The sequence below is a fragment of the Triturus cristatus genome, chromosome 4_1, assembly GCF_964204655.1.
Source record: "Triturus cristatus chromosome 4_1, aTriCri1.1, whole genome shotgun sequence".
Lineage (NCBI taxonomy): Eukaryota > Metazoa > Chordata > Amphibia > Caudata > Salamandridae > Triturus > Triturus cristatus.
The window spans coordinates 232,514,616-232,533,211 of NC_140585.1; the positions used below are offsets into that span (position 1 = coordinate 232,514,616).

General features: G+C 48.7%; 1 protein-coding gene across 1 annotated transcript in view; it reads left to right on the forward strand.

Annotated features, from left to right (window-relative positions):
- The window catches only part of LOC146854171 (aldo-keto reductase family 1 member B1-like), a 150,023-nt gene extending 131,708 nt beyond the window's left edge, over positions 1–18,315 (forward strand). Inside the window, exon 10 of the mRNA XM_085651945.1 lies at positions 17,941–18,315. Coding sequence (XP_085508071.1) covers positions 17,941–17,983 — 43 coding nt within the window. The 3' untranslated portion in view covers positions 17,984–18,315. The remainder of the gene's footprint in view (positions 1–17,940) is intronic.
- The last annotated feature ends 281 nt before the right edge of the window (positions 18,316–18,596 follow it).

Here is an 18,596-nt window from a genome sequence, read left to right on the forward strand (position 1 = left end):
CTACGCTCTGTGCCCCGTCACCATCACTCCATAATTCAGAGATTTCCGGGTCAGAGAATGCCGTTTTCAAATATGTGCAGATATTTGCACCATTCTAACCCAGGACCTTGTTAGACTACTGGATTAATGGCTTCAGCTTTGTGGTCGCCGGCCAGAAGGAGCGTGGTATGCAAGGCAAATGGGCACCTCTCTGCCTGCTAAGCATGGGAGGTGTGAATGATAATAGCAGCCCCTTTGAAGCTTGTTTACTGAGAGGTAATAAATGAAGATGCGCAGGAGCCAGGAGGGAGGAGCAGAGAGGCGAGCCTGATGATCGCTGCAGGGAAGGATGCCTGCTTTGATAAGTTTTCAAAGTGCTGCTGAAGGCTGGCGGTTCGTGCGTGCACAATCGCGTGAATGCAAGCGCTAGGCCAGTCAGCAGCACTTTGAAAACTCACATACAAAATGTCTCTCCAAGCCAGCGCATGCGCTGGGCTCAGCGAGACCTAAAAAAGGACAAGTGGATTAAAATTAGTTGTCATGCAGATAAAAGAAGGTTAATTGCACAAGTCGAGTTTAGAAAGGGGGTGATAGGATAGCAGGTTAAAAAGCACTTCTACTCTTTTTCCTGTGAGCAGAACAGTTCTTCAGTTGTTCCAGTGTCATACCAAAAAGTCAGCGGGTCGAGTGCGTTGGTATCACGCTAGCAGCCTGTCAGTCTGATCTATTTAATGAGTGTAGTGTTTTAAACTGATTGAAACCTCCCTCTGAAGAAAAGAAACACTGCAGGGGCTTGAACAGGATTACAGTACATGCACGCGCGTTGGTCAAACTGTAAGTCTCACACTTACCAATTGTTAGTCATGGCGCAGTGAGCTCCCCAGTTTTTTATGTTATTGGGTTTCTTGCCTCACCAAATTTTTGGGGTACCAGCTGCCAATGTTCCACTGTGGACAGAGCTGGCTCTCCTCTAGGTTTCTTTTTTTCCTTCTTTTTCGCCCATCTGCCATAGCATTTATCTAGCTCACTCCATTTTTAGGATGCTACTAATTAATTCCTTAATCTTGAATCTCATTTCTACTGTTCTCATGCTAGTTGAGTAATTCTCATCAATGCATGCACAATAGCTCTTCTGCCAAGACTTAGCCATAGTTAAATAAACCTCATACTTCTGACTCAGTTTTGATAACCGTTAATGAGCCTGTTCTGCACGTTTGGTAACATCTTTACACATGAACACAAGTTCAGTTTCTTGGTAGCTACCTAATCGGGACAAATCAAGGTTTCCAATTATCATTTCATCCAGCTTTAACCTTGCCACATCCACTGCATTTACTCTCACTGGGTACTGAATAATCTCTTTGCTTGGTCCTGAATATGCACCTTCTCCTGTGTTTTCAACTAAATCCCAATGCCATTATCAAATACTTGAGCACTAGGACCCATCTGCACTACAGGGACAGTAGACATTATCCCTTCTCTGGCAGTACTGTGGTTAACACTTGGAAGTTTAGTCCAAATAGACATGTCAGAACTTGGTGATCTTTGAGCAAACCCTCCTGTAGAGTTGAATCCTGTCTGGTTCATAGTTGGATCTGCACTTTCACCACAAGTAGTACTCACTTTAATCGGGACTAAAGGGACTTGAGGAAATCCTCCTGTTCTCTAGTCTATAGGAATGTTACATGTGGCATCTATTTTAGTAGGAACTGCCAAATTATGTGTTGTGTTCCCTGTTGAACCAGGCTGCTACAGATTAACTTTGGGGCCAACAGTAACCGGGACAGTAAGTGCCTCTGCGGCATTCAAAATGATAGGTAAAATAGGAGTATTAATGCCTGTGCTTACCCCCATCTAATTAGGACTTGCGTTCACTGGTGCGGTAGCTACTCCAAACGCACCTGCACCACTGATTACCTCCATTGTACGGAGGTCGACACTGACAACAATCCACTCAAAAGAGCATCACTGGAATCACTATTGCTATTATTATTATGTTTTTGCACCCAGCTTGCCGCAAGGTCAAGAATGTGATAAAGACTTGCTGTGATCCAGCAGCCTTTTTCCTAACCCCAGAATCCTTATCATGGAGCAGTGGTGCAGTAACGCTCGGTCGGGTCACAGGGAGTCCAAGCTCAGAAAAAATGCTGTGATTGTGTGCACTTAGTCTGAATCAGCATATCACTGAAGCAAGCCCCTTAATGAATATCGGGTTCACCTTCCTAGAACCCAAGATTGAGGGTTGGACCATTAAGAGTCAACGGTCCAGTGAATTGGTGACCTGTCCTCAGGACACCGCCGCGCCGCACGGCCCTCCAGCTGTGTCTGTGCCCCCTCCCTGCTGCTCGTTGTGCCGTTTTGCCGTTTTTGCCCTCCTGTGCCCTGACTGCTTGTCACTGTTGCCTCAGTTGTATTTAGTATTTGTATTTGTTTTTTGATTCTGTACCTCTGTTTCCTGCTTCATTGCCTGCGCTGGTGTGACCCCCGCTCCCCGCTTCCCGCCGCCGTGACATCGCGGCCCCGCCCCCTTTTCTTCTGTGTCCTCCCCGCTCCCGCCTCCCAGCTGCTCCTCCCTCCCACTTCGCCTTAAATGGAGACCGCGCGGCGCAGGTGAGTGTGACCTGTCCTCTGGACACCCCCGCGCCGCACGGCCCTCCAGCTGTGTCTGTGCCCCCTCGCTGCTGCTCGTTGTGCCCTTTTGCCGTTTTTGCCCTCCTGTGCCCTGACTGCTTGTCACTGTTGCCTCTGTTGTATTTAGTATTTGTATTTGTTTTTTGATTCTGTACCTCTGTTTCCTGCTTCATTGCCTCCCCTGGTGTGACCCCCCGCTCCCCGCTTCCCGCCGCCGTGACATCGCGGCCCCGCCCCCTTTTCTTCTGTGTCCTCCCCGCTCCCGCCTCCCAGCTGCTTCTCCCTCCCAATTGGCCTTAAATGGAGACCGCGCGGCGCAGGTGAGTGTGACCTGTCCTCAGGACACCCCCGCGCCGCACGGCCCTCCAGCTGTGTCTGTGCCCCCTCGCTGCTGCTCGTTGTGCCGTTTTGCCGTTTTTGCCCTCCTGTGCCCTGACTGCTTGTCACTGTTGTATTTAGTATTTGTATTTGTTTTTTGATTCTGTACCTCTGTTTCCTGCTTCATTGCCTCCCCTGGTGTGACATCGCGGCCCCGCCCCCTTTTCTTCTGTGTCCTCCCCGCTCCCGCCTCCCAGCTGCTCCTCCCTCCCACTTCGCCTTAAATGGAGACTGCGCGGACGCGCGCAGCGGGCGCGCCGATTGTGCGCCGAAGGCGCGCCAAAGGCAAGCCCGTCTGCGCCTGTCCGCGCCGGGACCGCGCCCAGCGCCTGGCCCCCGCCGACGCCTGGCCACACGACGGACCTACGACGCCGCCACCCTCAATGCACTCAACGCCGTCCGGAACCCCGCCTGCTACCCTGCCACCCCGAAACGCACCCACGGACCCTTCGCCTGCCAAGCCTGCCGATTACCCTGCCTCCGGACCTGCACCGCATCGGCCAAGCCAGGCACCAGCAACAAGCACCTCAGGTGCATCCTGCTCAACACCCGCTCCGTCCACAGACACGCCGTGGAACTCTGGAACCTGCTCGACACAACATCACCAGACGTCGCCTTCCTCACGGAAACCTGGATGAACACCTCCTCAGCGCCTGACATCGCCATCGCCATCCCGGACGGATACAAGATCACCCGGAGGGACCGCGTCAACCAGACTGGAGGAGGCATCGCCATCGTACACAAGAACACCATCCGCATCACGACCAACTCCGACGACACCCTCACCGCCGCCGAACACCTCCACTTCCAGATACACACCGACCCCAAGACGACCCTCAGAGGCACCCTCATCTACAGACCCCCGGGACCACGCACACAATTCAGCAAAGACATCGCAGACTTCATCAGCCCACACGCCCTCCCCTCCGCTGACTACATCCTCCTAGGGGACCTCAACTTCCACCTGGAGAACAACAACGACAGCAACACCGCCGCCCTGCTGGACAACCTCGCCAACCTCGGACTCAAGCAACTGGTGAACACCCCCACCCACTACGCCGGCCACACGCTTGACCCAGTCTTCTCCTCCAGCAAATACATCTCCTTCAGCCACTCCACCGGACTTCATTGGACTGACCACAGCTGCATCCACTTCCGCTTCAGAAGGACCACGGCCCACCACCACCCGCAACAGGTTCCTCGCAGGAGCTGGAACAAGATCACCGCCGACCAGCTCACCACCTCTCTCAGCCAGAACCCTCCCGCCAGCACGACGGACCCCAACGAAGCAGCCAGCAACCTCACACAGTGGATCACCAACTGCGCAGACAACCTCGCACCACTGAAGACCCCTCCCAGCAGACCCGGCAGCAAGAAAGCCTCTTGGTTCACTGACGAACTTAAGAACTCCAAGAAGAACTGCCGCACCCTCGAGAAAGCCTGGAGCAACGACCAGACCACAGACAACATGACTGCCCTCAAGCACGCCACCCGCAAACACCACCAGCTGATCCGCACCACCAAGAAGACAGCATTCAAAGAACGACTGGACAACAATGCCCACAACAGCAAGGAACTCTTCAGCATCGTCAAAGAGCTCTCCAACCCCAGCACCGGAAACAACGACATCACTCCCTCTCAAGACCTCTGCGACTCACTCGCCTCGTTCTGCCACAGCAAGATCGCCGACATACACAACAGCTTCGGCGCACAGACCACGCACACAACCTCCGGACCAACACCCCCCATCACCACCCTCTGCGCCTGGACCCCGGTCAACACCGAAGACACCAACCGCATGATGAACACCATCCACTCCGGATCACCAACCGACCCCTGCCCCCACCACGTCTTCAACAAAGACGATTCCATCATCGCACCCCAACTCCGGGACATCATCAACACCTCCTTCCACACCGCCACCTTCCCGGAGAGCTGGAAGCACGCCGAGCTCAGCGCCCTCCTGAAGAAACCAACAGCGGACCCCACCGACCTCAAGAACTTCTGCCCCATCTCGCTCCTCCCTTTTCCCGCCAAAGTCATCGAGAAGACCATCAACAGACAGCTTGCCGCCTTCCTCGAGACGAACGGATCCCTCGACCACTCGCAATCTGGTTTCCGAGCCAACCACAGCACCGAGACCGCCCTCATCGCAGCCCCAGACGACATCAGATCCATGCTCGACAACGGGGAAACAGCAGCCCGCATCCTCCTGGACCTCTCCGCAGCGTTCGACACTGTCTGACACCGCACCCTAGTGCAGCGCCTCAGCAACATCGGAATCCAAGACAGGGCACTGGAGTGGATCATCTTGTTCCTCACCGGAAGAACCCAGAGAGTCCGCCTCCCCCCATTCGTATCCGAGGCCACCGAAGTCCTCTGCGGCGTACCACAAGGATCTTCACTCAGCCCCACCATCTTCAACATCTACATGAGCCCCCTCACAGCCATCGCATGCCAACACAACCTCAACATCATCTCCTACGCCGACGACACCCAGCTGATCCTCTGCCTCACCAACGACCCCGCCACCGCCAGAACCAGACTACACGATGGGATGAAAGACGTCGCCGAGTGGATGAAGAACAGCCGCTTGAAACTGAACTCAGACAAAACGGAAGTCCTCATCCTGGGATCATCGCCCTCCGCCTGGGACGACTCCTGGTGGCCCCCTGCCCTGGGCACCACTCTCAAACCAACGGACCACGCACGCAACCTGGGCTTCATCCTGGACTCCTCCCTCACGATGACCAGACAAGTCAACGCCGTCTCATCATCGTGCTTCAACACCCTACGCATGCTCCGAAAGATCTTCCAGTGGATCCCCACCGAAACCAGGAGGACGGTCACCCAGGCTCTCGTCACCAGCCGTCTGGACTACAGAAACACCCTCTACGCCGGAACCACAGCCAAACTTCAGAAAAGACTCCAACGCATCCAGAACGCCTCCACTTGTCTCATCCTGGACATCCCCCGTCACAGCCACATCTCCGGCCACCTGAGAGACCTGCACTGGCTCCCCGTCAGCAAGAGGATCACGTTCAGACTCCTCACCCACACACACAAGGCCCTCCACGACCTGGGCCCCAAGTACCTCAACCAGCGCCTGAACTTCTACACTCCCACCCGCCAGCTACGGTCAATCAGCCTCACCCTCGCCGATGTTCCACGCATCCGCAGAGCCACTACCGGAGGAAGATCCTTCTCCTACCTGGCAGCCAAGACATGGAACTCCCTCCCCATCCACCTCCGGCTAACCCAGGACCATCTCTCCTTCAGGAAGCAACTCAAGACCTGGCTTTTCGAGCAGTAACGTTCCCCTCTCCCCCAGCGCCTTGAGACCCCTCCGGGTGAGTAGCGCGCTATACAAATGTTATGATTGATTGATTGATTGTCCTGGCAAATACAGAAGTGCCCTCGGTCCCCAGAAATCCTGTCCTGAAGAGACCCCAATATCCTTAGTGGGGTGGAAACGTTGACGGCAACCAGTAAAGGATAGTCCGAAGAACACTGGAGCATACTCTAGGACCTAACGATTATTCAGAATCCCTAACGGACATCCTTTGAATTCCAATAACTGACATTTTAAAAAACCCAGTCATTTTATGTTTGATCACATGTTGGTTATGGTCGCTTCACTGGGGTCACATAATCCGATCTCATTACCTCTTTATAAGTTTGTAAATAGTACCAATATATGTTGTGTTTTGTGAGAATATATATTTTGATATTAAGAACTTGTATTTGCAAATAGATATCACCCACTTAGTGTTAAAAAAAAATTGTTTGGGCTCCTCTTCTCTAGTTAGAGTTCGAATGATACACTGAATTTTTACTGATTGATTATACAATTGTTATCAAATAAACCCCTAGCAGAGACCGCTAATGGTTTTGGGAGGAATTTGCTCATTAGGAAGGACGTAGTTTCCTTTTGTTTTCGTTTTATCATTTTTTAAAATAATTTCAAACATCACAAAGCATTCGTCTGCACCATGGTTTCATGGCAAAAACATTATACAGTCAGTTGGTTTAACAATCCGAATAGCTGATTATTGCGCCTTGACATATCCATTTCGACCGTTGGGGATACACATAAACGACCTCTGTGTGTGTTCCACCCTCCCCATTTTTTATCCCATTTTTAGGGCACCCTCTAGATTTATACACTTCTTTTTCGTTAACCATACATTTGTCCATTTCTGCTGCCCAGTGCCTGATCGACGGCCTTTCCGCTGCCCCCCACTTCATTGCTATCGCTCTCTTGACCAATGTGTTTTCCAGCATGGCTAATTGCTGTTCTATTTCTGTAAGGTCAGTAGCATCCCACATGTTAAGAAGCCCAAGTTTTGGTGTGAGGGAGCAGTCCCATATACTGTGAAAAAAGGTTGCCTCTTGACAGCCACGTAAACAGAGAGCATTCTGTCTGATTCCCATTTTTACGAGGTTCCCTCCCGTGAGGTATGTTCTATGAAGGATTTTTAGTTGGATCAAGCGAAATCAGAGAGTGATAGCTGCTTCCCTCGGTGACATCAGTACTGTCTGCCAGTCGTCATCTTCCAGATGACATACGTCTCCCTGCCACCTGTCCCGCAAAGCCTGATAGGGATCCGGGAGATTCTTACAAAGTTTTGCATATGTTAGTGATACAGCTTTGTTTGGCATGGGCTCAGAAAGTAGCCGGTCCTCCAGAGGGGACGATTCCAGTAAGGAGTTTAGGTCCGGAAGTGCTGCCATGAGTGCATGGTGAATTTGTAAATAGCGGAATAATTCCCCTTGGGCCAATTTATATTTCTGTTGTAGTTCATTACATGTGAGGATTTTGCCCTTCTTCACTAGATGGCCAATGTTAGATATACCAATTGTGCCCCACTTATCAAAGCCTGGTTGAAAACACAGAAGCCCGAGTTTCTGAGTAGACCATAAGGGTGTGGCCTTGGTAAACATCCCGGCCCAGCCTAGGCGTTTTATTGCCTGATGCCAGATTTCTACCATCTGCACGGTAGGGCTCCCTCTCCGGACCTTGGTATATAGAGCTTCTAGACCTCCTTCCCTTCCCATTTGATATCTATCTAGCATATACGCACGGTCTACCGGGGAGCAGTGTAGCCAGTGATAGGTAGGATAGGGGGCAGCCCTGCCTGGTACCTCTACCAAACGGGAACACTCTAGACGTGCAATTATTGACTTTCACCTGGCCTTTTAAGTCCGTGTAGAGAAGTTTGATCCAACCCAGAAATCTCTGGCCAAACCCCAAGCGCTACAGCTCCTTGAAAAGATAAGGCCATTCTATAGAGTCGAACGCTATGGAGGCATCCAAAGAGAGTACCACTGCATCTTCCTCAATAAAGGTCTGGCGCCCTAGGACATTGTTAACGCGGCGAATGTTGAGAGCTGTGTTCCTCCCCGGTATAAACCAGATTTGTCCACATGGACCATCGAAGGTTTGATTGACACCAGGCGAGAAGCCAGGAGCTTTGCCAATACTTTTGCCTCTACGTTGATTAACGAAATTGGTCGATAGGATCCGCAACCATCAGCGGGCTTTTCTGGTTTCCGAATGACAACAATAGAGGCCAGACGCTGGTCCTTGGCAGAATCACTTTCTCAAGGCTCACGTTATACATGTTTTTCAGGTGGAGCACGATCCGTTGGGCCACGGACTTTAGAAATTCTATAGGGACCCCGTTAGGCCCCTTTGCCTTCCCTGACTGGATACTATATATGGCCTTGAAAATTTCGTCATCATTCAGATCTTCGTCCATGAAGTCCCGATCTACCTCCGGTAGGGAGGGTAAGCGTAAGTCAGCCAGCAGCTGCCGGGAGTACTCAGCTGTATACCGAGTTGAGGGGGTATAAACCTTCTCCAAATGATCCGCAAATGTTTCTGCAATGTCTTGCGGATCCGAGATTCATCCCGCCCCACGGACGGTCAGTTGGGGAACCCATCGTTCCCCCTGCTCCTTCTTCTCCAGCCATGCCAACGTTTTCCCTACCCTATCTCCCACTTCATAAACCTTATGTTGCGACTAGAGTAATCTGGCCCTTGTCTTTTCCCTCGCCAGGGCTGTGTATTCTAGCTGTTTAACATGTAATTGATCGCTGTATCCTCACTGGGTAAGGAAGCCGTTTGCGCCTCTAATCGCTGGAGTTCATTCTCCAGCTGAGAGAGCTGCTGGTTTTGCTGCCTGACATAACCCGCTTTAAGCGCTAGGGCTTGCCCTTTAAGCACCGCATGAAGGCTTCCCATATTATCTGTGCTGAATCTACGGATCCGACATTTTCATTAAAGTAAAGGTCTGTCTGTGTAATCAAGGTCTCTTTGATGTCTGGAATTTCAAGCAGCCAGGGATTAAGGACAATCGTGTTTCAGTGTCTTGTATTGTAATAAGCAAGCTCAATCCACATTGGAGAATGGTCCGATATGCCCCTTGGCAGACCACGTGGGTGTCTAAAATGTCCAATATCTGCTAAATGGGTGAGGAAATAGTCAATGCGGGACAGTCTCTTGCGGGTGTTGGAGTAGTAGGTGTAGTGAATCAAGTCCGGGAGCAGGGTGCGCCATATTTCTTCTAGACCCATGGCCTGTGCAAAGTCTTTCATTTAGGTATTGGGCCGTGTCAGGGGACGCTAGGGATGCCTGTCCTTATGATCATCCATAGTCATATTAAAGTCTCCCCCCAGTATAAGTGTGCCTATGGGGAGATCTATCAAAACTTTCCCTAAGTCAGCAAGTGCCTCCTTGCCCAATGTTGGGGGAAGATACACCAAGACCACTTTAAGCGGTTTTCCCTCCCAACTGGCTTCTAGAACTGCACACCCCCTATGTGGATCCGCCCATGTGCGGGTGGGAATAAGTGCGATGTTCTTCCAGACTGGAATACCAGTACCTCTCGACCCCGAGGTGAACCCCGCATGGACCAACAGCTTGTATCCCCACAGTGTGAGGGCCTTACACTTATTACCCACTAAGTGTGTTTCTTGCAGCAAGACCAGATCTGGGGCCTTTCTCTTTAGATACTGCCAAACAACCCCACTTTTTATTGTATCCCCCAACCCGTTCACGCTCCACGTTAGAATAGACAGTGATGTTTCTACCTCAGTCCCAGCCCTGCACAAGGAAAATGTGAACCCAGTAGGAGGGGCGACCATCTCTTTCGACACTGCCACAGCCAGGTGGAGAGACACACAAGGACAGTCAAGTACCCTTCAGCAAGAGAACCACATGAATGCATACTGCGCAATTGCAATGAAAGCAGAGGTAATTAGACCTGTCGGTCAGTGCTTTGTGATTAAAAACAAACGCAAAACATAGAAACTCTCCCCCTCTTTGTGGTAAAGTCTGGAAAAAAGGAGATCATACTGTCATCTAGTTTAAGCGGTGGATTGGAGCATGACGTCTGGAATATGATGTCCCGATTTTGGAGGTTGAAGACTCGCGCTATAATCGGCCTCGGGGGGGGGGGGGCCCTGGCACTCGGTGCGCGCGCTCGATGGAAAAATAGTTCGAGAGTCGCGTGGGTTGCAACTGTTTTAGAATCATGTTTTCGACAAACAGATCAGCCCCAGGACCCTCCACTCGCTCCAGGACTCCCAGGATACATATGTTATTCCTTCAGACCCTACCTTCGTAGTCATAAAGTAGTGCCTCCATTCTGATCTGTTGTTCCTGCAGGTGGCTCACTTGTGTCTTAAGCAGGGCAGTGTCTTTACCTAGCCCAGCTGTGACCTCCTCCACTTCCTTCACCCTGGAATCCATTTTCCTGAGGTCAGCTCTGGTGAGGGACACCTCAGTATTCACCATGTCTATGCGGGCCTCTAGGGAGGTCCGTACTCCTGCAATGGCCGCCATAATGTCCTGAAGTGTCAGCTCCTGCTGCAGTGGTGGGCATTGTTGGCTGTCTGCACCCTCTTGAGAGGCAGCGTCTTTACTGTCCTTTGAGTTAGACCAGGCACATTTAGCAAGTTTATTTTGCGCAGGTGTCTTGGATCCCTTCCCACTTGCCATCGTGATGGTTTAGCGTGGTGTATATGGTCAAAAGACCTAAGGGCAGCCCCAGTACTTGCCGCCGCGTGCCCAGGGAGGAAGAACTCCCTGCTGGCGTGTCAGGTTTTCCAGTTCATCGACCCTGCGGCTCCTGGAGGAGGAGTGGTGGGGGGGAGCCAGGTGCAGAGTCAGATAGGCAGAGCCTCTTTGCTTCTAGGGGCCGTTTGGGCACGTGTAGGATGGCAGCTCCTTACTCACAGCCGTCAAGGGCCCCACAGAGTTCAGACCACATACTGGGCAGAAATAGGCCCAGACAGCGCCCCGGTACACTAAGCACTGCACTCCGTCGCTGGCAGTTCAATTTGTAGAAGGGCTCCTGCAACTTCTCAGCACCCCACTCTGCAGAGTTCCATAACCAATATGCAGCGGACGCCACACGGCTTCGAAACTGGTCTGCACTTCGTGGTACCAGCCGCGGATGAGCTATGTCGGTGGCTAGGCTCTCTTGGACCCCCAGGAGCACAGAGAGAGCGTCTGAGGCCCTCCCAGGTCGCCGCTATCGCCAATAAGTACTCCACTTAGGATCCCAGTCCGATCTCCCCGGGGCATGGAAGGGGCAAGTTCCACTACAGAGAGCCCCGCTCTGCTCTCTGCCCAGGCCCTGTGTCTCCAACACACAGGGAGTCGATGTGCACTACCGCCGTTAGCCGATGTTGATTCTTCAGGGGCCCACTGGAGGGCAGGGGCACGCACTCACCGCTAGAGTGTCTCCGTCACATGCGGCGTTGTGGGCCTTCACCGTCAGTGACCCTCAGGGCCTGTGAAGCCGGGGTCTCTATTACCACCAGGGCCAGCTCGCAGCTCTCTCATCTGGCGGCTGAGTCCCGCCCTCTATGTGCTCACTCCTCAGGATGCTGCAGCTTCATTCGGGCGTGCTTCCCGGCCTGTCGCTTCCTCACCAGGTATGCCGCTGATTGTCTCCACCTCCTGCAGCACTTCAGCGACGAGAGCCCCGCTGGTTACTGCATCGGGAGGCCCCGGCGCGAGGGAGCACCGCCATGCTGCGCCATGGAACTTCAGCAGCAGCGGCCGTTTACCGCAGGTGTGTCGGCTGCAGATCGCATTTTCCACCTCACGGTGTTCCCTTGGGCTTTGGGACCGGGATCCCACTTTTTCTTGCAGTGGAAGACAGGATGTTAGCCTGATTTAGACAGGATAGGCGGATTGGGCTTCGGAGCCGTGTTAGAAGGCAGCTATTACCATCGGCTGCTATCCACCTGTAGCTTCCTTTTTGAAGAAGGCGGTGGATGTGATTCTTCTAATGTACGGTGGAAGCGAATTCCAGATTCTTGGGGCAGCTCCAGAGAAAGCTATATCATATGTTCTATTCTTGTGGAAGAATGCAGGTTTTAGTAAAAGATCTCCAGTGCTCTGAGAGACTCTGCTGCCTCCAGATAACTTAATTTTCTGGGCCAGGTAAAGAGGTGTATTGTAGTGTAGTTCCTTGTGAGTGATACATGCCATCGTTAGGTGGATTCTAGCTTTGTAAGGAAGACAATTGATCGCTTTCAAATTTGGAGTGATATGGTCAAATTTCTTAGACTCTGTTATGAGTCTAGCTGCTGTGCTGAGGCTTTTAGGGGAGCTGTTGAGATCTTGGGAAGACCTAAAAGACTTGTGCATCTGACCTCAGTCCTCGAGATTACCAACCCTGGTCTGCTGTTTTGAGGTCACCTGTATCGATGAACAGTTTCAGTTTTCTAAGATAGCTCAAATGAAAGCAGGCATTTTTTGCCATTGTGTTGATTTGTGTTTAGAGCCTTGTCCAGCGTGACTCATAGGGATTTGGTAGAGTCCACTAGGTTTAGAGTACAGTTTAGCGCAGTGATCGTCTTAGTCCATTCCTTTACCACCGTGGAACTTTTAGGAGGGGAAATCAGAAGGAATTCGGGAGCATATTATTAAGACAGGCGATAAAATTATCGCCGCTTTAGCGTCAGAAAACTGCCGCTAAAACAGCGATAATGGGCTTGATAATATGCTCTATGGAATTCCAATTGAAGCCCATGTTAGATGTCCTTCACATCTAACCTGAGCTTCAATTGGAATTCCATAGAGCATATTATCAAGCCCATTATCGCCGGTTTAGCAGCAGTTTTCTGCCGCTAAAGCGGCGATAATTTTATCGCCTGTCTTGATAATATGCCCCTTCGTTTTCTGCCAGTTAAGCTTGAGATGATTGCTAGATAGCCATTGAATGGTCATCTTAAATGGCGGATTCATCGTGTTGATCTCTTCAAACGGTGTAATCTTCATATACAGCTGTGTGTCATCTGCATACATGTGGTAGGGAAGGTTTGCCTGCTCTAATATTTCTGTTAGTGGTTCGACATACAGATTGAATAGTGAGGGGGAAATAGTTGAACCTTGTGGTACTCCAATTTGAATCAGGATGTTAGAGACAGTTTTTGAGTCACCAGGAGTCTTTGGGATCTGTTCTCTAAGAAGGATTTAAACCAATTTAGGACTGTTCCTGCTAATCCCATCCTTTTCTCAAGATGGTCTAGTAATTTGACATTGTTTACATTGTCCAACGGGGATGAAAGATCGAGAAGAGCTAGAAGACAAGTTTCATTACGGTTTAGAGTGAGTAGAGCGTCATCCACTATGTGCAGGATTGCAGTTTCCGTACTGTGATATGGTCTAAACCCTGATTGGCAGTCGTCTATTAGCTTGTATTCGGCAATGTGTTGGCTCAGTTGTTGTTCTGCTTTTTTTTCTAGAACTTTGGCCAGCATGGGAATGTTTGAAGCCAGTCGAAAGTTATTTGGGTCCAAGGGGTTCTCTGTAGGTTTTTTTAAGAAAGGGATGACCCGGCCGGTTTTTAGGCAGTCTGGTAGGGAACATTGGGCAAGTGAAGCATCAATCAGGGATCCGTTGAACCATGGATTTGAATCATTAACCTGAATTCTTTTGAGTTTTAAAGGAGCTACGGTATCAATTATTTTTGTCATTGTGAGGCTGTAGTGATCCGGGAGTTCGTTGACGTCATCCAGGTTATTAGGCGGTTGAAGATCTTTCTTGCAGAGTACAGCCAGTTTCTCCATGTTCAGGCCTTTAGTGTCACAGACCCATTGCTTCTCTTTGATTGATTGCGCAACAGGTCTAACTGTGAATGGAATTTTGAAAGTAATTATGTGGTGATCTGACCAGTCACAAGGAACAATAGAGATAGTAACAAAAGCGTTTTCTTTGGGAATTATCCAATGTAGAGTAGATCCTTTAGTGTGGGTTGGTAGGCTTGCACCAACGATTGGTCTGCTAGGAAATCTTTCATAATATTGACCTGATTATTCTTAAGGTTGTTTCAGTGAAGATTGAAGTCCCCTGGAAAAATATCATTGTAGTGAGTTGTGGAATTGGCTGTAATAATTTCCATTAGCTGGTCAATAAATGAGACATTATTACCTGGAGGATGGTAGAACACGAGTCGTTTGTAGAGCTTGTTATCTGAAGATCTTAAAGAGAGACCGAGGTACTCACATGTTTCCAGGGGGTTCTCGTGAACTTTAGTAATGGCGATGTTGGATCTATGGATACAGGCCACGCCTCCCCCATTTTGTTTAGCCTATTTAGTCTCACTATAAAGTAATTTGGTGGGTGTAATATATCTAGGCACTGGGAAGAAGACTCTGTGAGCCATGATTCCGTTAGTATAGCCACGTTGATTTCCTGGCTCCCGATTAGGTCAGCGATGTTTGCAGTATCTTTCTTTGCTGAGCGACTAGTAACTTGTTTTTCGGCGATTAGAGTTACTTTTTCAGGTTGTTGAGGCTAAGCTTTCTGTGATTTGACTGTGTAGTTCTGTTTGTGTTGATTGGACTGCTTGAATTGTTTGTTTATCTAGCTTTAGGGGGAGACTGGATGTCGATTCATAGGATAGCAGTAGGGTTTGTATTTCAAAGTCCGACAGATATCTTAGGTGTTTGCATGGTTGGTAATACCGATTAGTCATGGGGAGTGGAGTAGTGTTTCGCTTGCTGTGTGGTGCGAGTACTGATTTATGAACATGATTGATTTTGGTGAGATAACTTTCTGAGAGGTGTACAATATTCTTCAAATCTCTGATAGCGATTTGTAAGTCCCCAGCTATTCTATCTGTTTGGGAACAAAGTATTTCTGGCTCTGCTGTGGACGTAGGGGAGAGATGTGGATTTAGTAGTTTGCATGCTAGTCTGGGGGTAGGTTTGCTGGATGATTTTCAGTCTGTGTAATTGTGGCAACACTTTGTTTCTTCTGTAGAGGTTATCCTACTTGTGGGTTAAGCCTGGAATTATTAGTAATATTGTGTTTAATCTCCGGTTGTTCCGGCCCTTGGAAGCTGAGACAGAGAGGTGGGAAAATTGTAAGGTTTTAGGTGTGTTAGTCCAAGATATGTGTGGTTCAGCCAGATGGCTAGAGATTAGCTGGTTGGCATCTAGGGGAGTAATGCTACTTGATTTGTGTGTACCGGATACAGTCTTCGGGATCTGGGGTATGGCCTTGCCTTGTGACTAGCACTGGGGCTTGGAGTAGCCAGACTGTTGGTGTGAGGTAGCAATACTGTTTCCAATTGCAGGAGACTTAAGTCTCTGTCTACTGAATTTGTGTGCTTTTGATTTTCAAACTTTGAGAATTTATTAAAAATACCCATATCTACAGAATCTTACTGTATAAGTAGGTAATCTTATCTCTCAGTTACCTACTCCTTGAACCGAACTGGTAAATCAAGCCCTCTTTTTGGTTAAACGTTTTAGTTGCAATTCAAACAAGCAATACATCTACATGGTCAACTTGCACCATCCAGACCATGCATACTCCTATACCACCAAATGACAATCCTAGAAATATGGTAGTGCATAGAGTACTCTTAACTAGAGTGCTCTATAAAAGGGGAAATAGATGGGGACTTCAGAATCAGAAATAAGCTAAACTATATGAAAACATTTTACACTTTATAGTGAGTATCCAGAGTCATCTTTAGATTTTGTGTGATCATTCCAAAAGACTTTGGAGAGATTTCAAATATGTTGCAGATGCACAAATAGCCAAGTCTTCTACTCCACACCACCAAGCATACTTATGTATTTTTTTAATGCATGTTTCTGTATACAATCTCTTCCTTTCTCATATGTTCGTGCACAGGTTTTTGCCCTGTTTCATTGGGTCCCAGGAAGGTAGGCGGTACACTGTTTAATGTAATTAGTAAATTCTCTGCAGTCCGAATCATTTCAATGGGTAAAGAAGGTCTCCAAAAGTCCCTTTAAGCCCTCAGTGTCCCACGGAACAGGCCATCAAATCAATCTTCGTTTTTGAGCTCTGAGCATTTTCCAACCTTTTGAGTCTGTCTTAAGGGTTGAGTACACTGGAAGTTGTCTCGTCACCCTGCCCCTGTATACTTTGGTATTTTACATCCTGCTTTTCCATGGGCAGTCAGTAAGCTTCAGTGTTTCTCTCTCACTCTCCACTGGGCCTAGCCATCTACTCATGGCTATGTTTGAACCATGGAATCCTCCACAGGCTATCACCACCCTTTCTTAACCACACATTGATCCACACTTGGAGACATCTCACCACCAACCCTGAGTTGGTTGTGTGGAGTCCAAAAGACTGCTCGTCTGCGCACCTGATGTAAGACCAATTTGAATACCCAGGGAACGGTTGGGAACGCAGCAACTTTTTTCCTTCTCTCATTGCTGCTCGCCCCTGTGGTCCTTACTGTTTCTGAATAAATTACTTGTGCAATTACCTATGCACTTAAATGTTTGCGTCAGTGTCTTGATTCTGCACAAAGCTTTCACTCAATGCAAGACTGAGTTGATGATGTTTATAATGCACTAGCAGTGAGTGTATGGTCCTCATTAGTTCATTGGAAAAAATAATATCAGATTACATAGACTTTATATGATTATTATGAAACATTGTGACAAAAGCAACAGGCTCAACTTATTTATTGTAAAAAGCTCATTTTGAAGTCAACAGCCCTATTTGGGTGGAAATCTTTGATAGGCCATCTTAGGAGGGGTTATATACTCTTTTGACAACTACAGACTTGTACATATTTGTATTGTTATTGCTGTATCCTGATGGTTGCCTAGTTAAAAAAGCTTATGCTCAATACAGCCTGAAGTGGTGATATACTAACGTTAAAGGCCATAGGCCTGATTGGTACATTGGGAAAAGTGACATCAGATGCCGTAGGTTTGACCTGTTTATAATGAAAATGTAAATCAAGGCAGTAGTGAAAACGTATATTAAGGGCAGGTGATCTTCAATGATGAATTATTATTACATTGTGTCTGTCAAGTCATTGAATGCATGAGGATGTGGATGAGTGACAAGTCCATGCAAGGTGGGTTAATTAGTGCCTAAACTCACCAGTGACTGCAGAGACACTTTCAGTTATAGACCAGACCTATTTACATTGCCAGTGCTTGTTTTTAAGGAACCTACATCCCTTCTGATGTTTGCTTTTTTTTTTGCATATGCTTCCACACCTTTCCTGACAATGACCTACCTCTCCTCTTCTACCTGTCTTCCCTGCCAGTTTCTAAATTGACGCCAGGCTTCCTGTGCACAGCTATATTGAAGCTCCCTGCACCCTCTGACAGTGAACTACCTTTCGTTTAGAGTCTCTTTCCCACAAAACCTTTCGCACCACTTCACTATGGCTGAGCAAGTCTCCGGCTCAGTCTTTGCTACAATGCACAGCAGTTCATTGTGTCGCATATGACCTTCTGCCTAAATGATTGACATTGGGGAGATCCCAAGGTCGAGAACCCATTGAACAGCCATCTGCTGCTAATGTATGTGAACTCTCTTTAGTAGCTGCTGCTGAACTTATGCCCATGGAATAGTTGGAGTGATCTTATAAACGATGTTTCATAACTTTCTTTGAACAGTTTTTTAAAACGTTTTTTGTTTTTCAGGTGCAAAAAAATGAAGGATTACCCTTTTGCAGCAGAGTTTTAAAGTTCAAAATTACTGCCTCGCCAGGATGCTGAGTTTTCCACTGCAAGAAAATGCAATGCCTCTCAGGAAACTGAAATGCCAAACAAAAAGTTGACTGGGGAAACCAAACATTCTTTTCCAGGCGCTCTGTCAATTTGGCTGTAAATGAATAGTACTGACCCGTAACTCTATGGAGGAGAATTGATATTTGAGTCAAATAGATGAAGGTATCATGTGAATGAGTCAAACCTTCAAAAAGTACCCTTCAAGAAGTGAACAATCATTGGGTGGGAGGGGCAAAGAAGCGCAGAGCGAGCGCTCCTCACAATTAAAGCCCATTTTATTGAAAATAATCAATTGATAGTGTCCTTTTTACCATAAGGGGCCTAGACGGAGAAAATGATACTCCTAAATGTCACCTGCATTTAACTCTAACTTTATGCTTATGCGCGCAGAATTCAACAGATATCAAGTGCCAAGATTGCAAAATGGCACTGCAGCAATGGTTCCCATGGTGTGCGGTATCCTTTGCATTACACAACCTTGTGCTTGTGGCCCTGCTGGTCTGCAGGACTCTTAGGGAACTATGGTCTTTGACTGCAGGGGGATCTTTGCAAGTTGTTTGTGCCTCTTT